The sequence below is a fragment of the Crocuta crocuta genome, unplaced genomic scaffold (genome assembly GCF_008692635.1).
Source record: "Crocuta crocuta isolate KB4526 unplaced genomic scaffold, BGI_CrCroc_1.0 scaffold3, whole genome shotgun sequence".
NCBI classification, from domain to species: Eukaryota; Metazoa; Chordata; class Mammalia; order Carnivora; family Hyaenidae; genus Crocuta; species Crocuta crocuta.
Window position 1 is genome coordinate 8,273,549 of NW_027529934.1, and position 2,082 is coordinate 8,275,630.

The window sequence follows — 2,082 nt, forward strand, 5'->3', positions numbered from 1 at the left end:
TACTGACCAGCAAGGCCCAACACCTGCAGGTGACTACAATTAGCAGTCAAAAACCAGAACCCCTTTCTCAGTTCTTTTCATGGATTTCATCAATCTCTCATATTCCTCCTTTCATTTTCGCTTATCTCAGTCAGCATGTTTACAATTTTAACCTGTATGTGTTAAATTCTTGTATTTTTTATTTTCCTAAGACGTTTAAAGGTTCTCTGTTATGGACAGTCTGATGGGAAATTATGCTAATGTCTCTTTTGACTTCCAATATTAGCCCTTTTTTTTACCTTTAACCAGAGATCAGCAACCTACGGCTCTGCAGGATGCCTGTTTGTGTAAATAAAATTTACTGGACAACAACAGCACCCATTCATTTATACATTGTCTACAGCTTTCAAGCAGGAGGGCAGAGTTAGATGGTTGCAACACAGACCGTATGGCCCATAAAGCTCAAAATATTTACTCTCTGGCCCTTGACAGAATAAGTTTACTGACCCTGGACCTTTAACCGTGGCAGCTCCTCACGTGGAGAGCAAAGGTAAGTGGGAAGGGTTTGGTGTAATCAAATCAGGACTTAAGAGTGAATAAAAGGACCTCTGCCACATGCACACTGGTAACAATTTGCCACAGAAATTGTCCTAGAGATGTTATTTTCCATGTGGAAAGGAAGTCCTTCCAGCCTGGCTTCCTCTTCCCCTGCCTCACGAATCCTGGGCCTGGGCAGAGACGCTAGAGGCTGTCCAATTCGATCTTTTCTTTTCACTCCACATGGGTTCTCATCCCTGTCCCAGCTTATCCAACAAATGTCTACTGGGATGGTATTATATTTGGCAAGAGTGGACATTTGTATTCCACAGCCCATCTCCGAGAGCCTTTTAAAGCTGGAACATCCAAGTTCCCAGAAATATCCCGTCCTGCAGAAAACTGGGTCTGCACGTCCTATGCTCCCACCTCTGATCTCAGCCAGGCGCATTATGAAGCCATCGATTTTATGGCATTTGGCGTTAGCCATTCTATCTCCTGCGATGGTGAGCATGTTATGTCCACTCACTCTTATAAATCACGGGGTGCTCTGACACCAGGCCATGGAGCAACTGATTAAGGGCCCTTGAGTCACCACATTCCATGACTTCAAGTAAAGGTCTTGCTTCAGCTGCACGAAGGCCAAAACCCAACTTTCAGGGAGTACGTTCACTCCTCGGTGCCCCCAGGATCATCAATCACAGAATAGTCAGGTCAAGGCCCCCACAGAGCAATTAAGAGGACTTTTAAAAATGTCACATCCATATAAGCCATCTAACCAAGATTAGCAGGGGCCAGTGTACAGGGTATACTTGTTACCAAGACAACGGTGATTCTCCCAAATAGTTTGCAAAGATCTTCCACAAGATATTCTTTGGGGCCAAATGGTTTTGATTTTCCATCTTGTGTGGCTGAGACCTGAATTATAACCCTGTTAGTTAGGTCTGAAATAATGGGAGCAGAAGTGAGAGTCAAAGGTTAAGGTCACTTAAAAGAGTAAGAGCAACAACAACAACACAAAACCAAAAACCAAAGCTTGCCCTCATCTCTCTTCCCTGTTCCAGTACCTTATAGAGGTCTCTAAATGATTCAATACAAGCTCATGCACAGTCCCACCCCACGAGTCCCGCCAGTCAGTAGGAGGGTCCAGCGCTAAGGCAGGTTCCGTGTGCAAGGCCACAACTTTGCAAGAAGCACCCAGTAAGGACAGCACAGTCTACACAGATGGCCTGAGGGGCTGGATGCAAGTGGACCACCCATGGGGTTAGAGGCCTGGGGCAGGCTCAGACAGCAGGGAGAAAGGGGGAAGGGGCAGGCGCGGGAAGACAGGTGAGCATCATTACCTGCGTGGCATCAGTAAAGCGGCCATGCAGGCACACGCTTACGGTTAACCCTCTGGCCGGTGTGCAGGGACGTCAGGGCGGGAGATAAGACTGCGGGGCACAGGGGTAAATCCCTCTCACGTCCTCTCACCTAAAATCAAAGAATCTGCTGTAAGAGGGGGGCCGCCCTCTCTTATCTGACTGTGCTACAAATCCTCTCGGATGGCTTTCCGCTGTCCGAATACCT

General features: G+C 47.2%; 1 protein-coding gene across 1 annotated transcript in view; it reads right to left on the bottom strand.

The window, feature by feature from the left end:
- Positions 1-1,882, bottom strand: part of RGS8 (regulator of G protein signaling 8) — a 21,999-nt gene extending 20,117 nt beyond the window's left edge. The window contains exon 1 of the mRNA XM_077763118.1: positions 1,857-1,882. Coding sequence (XP_077619244.1) covers positions 1,857-1,882 — 26 coding nt within the window. The remainder of the gene's footprint in view (positions 1-1,856) is intronic.
- Positions 1,883-2,082: the final 200 nt, after the last annotated feature.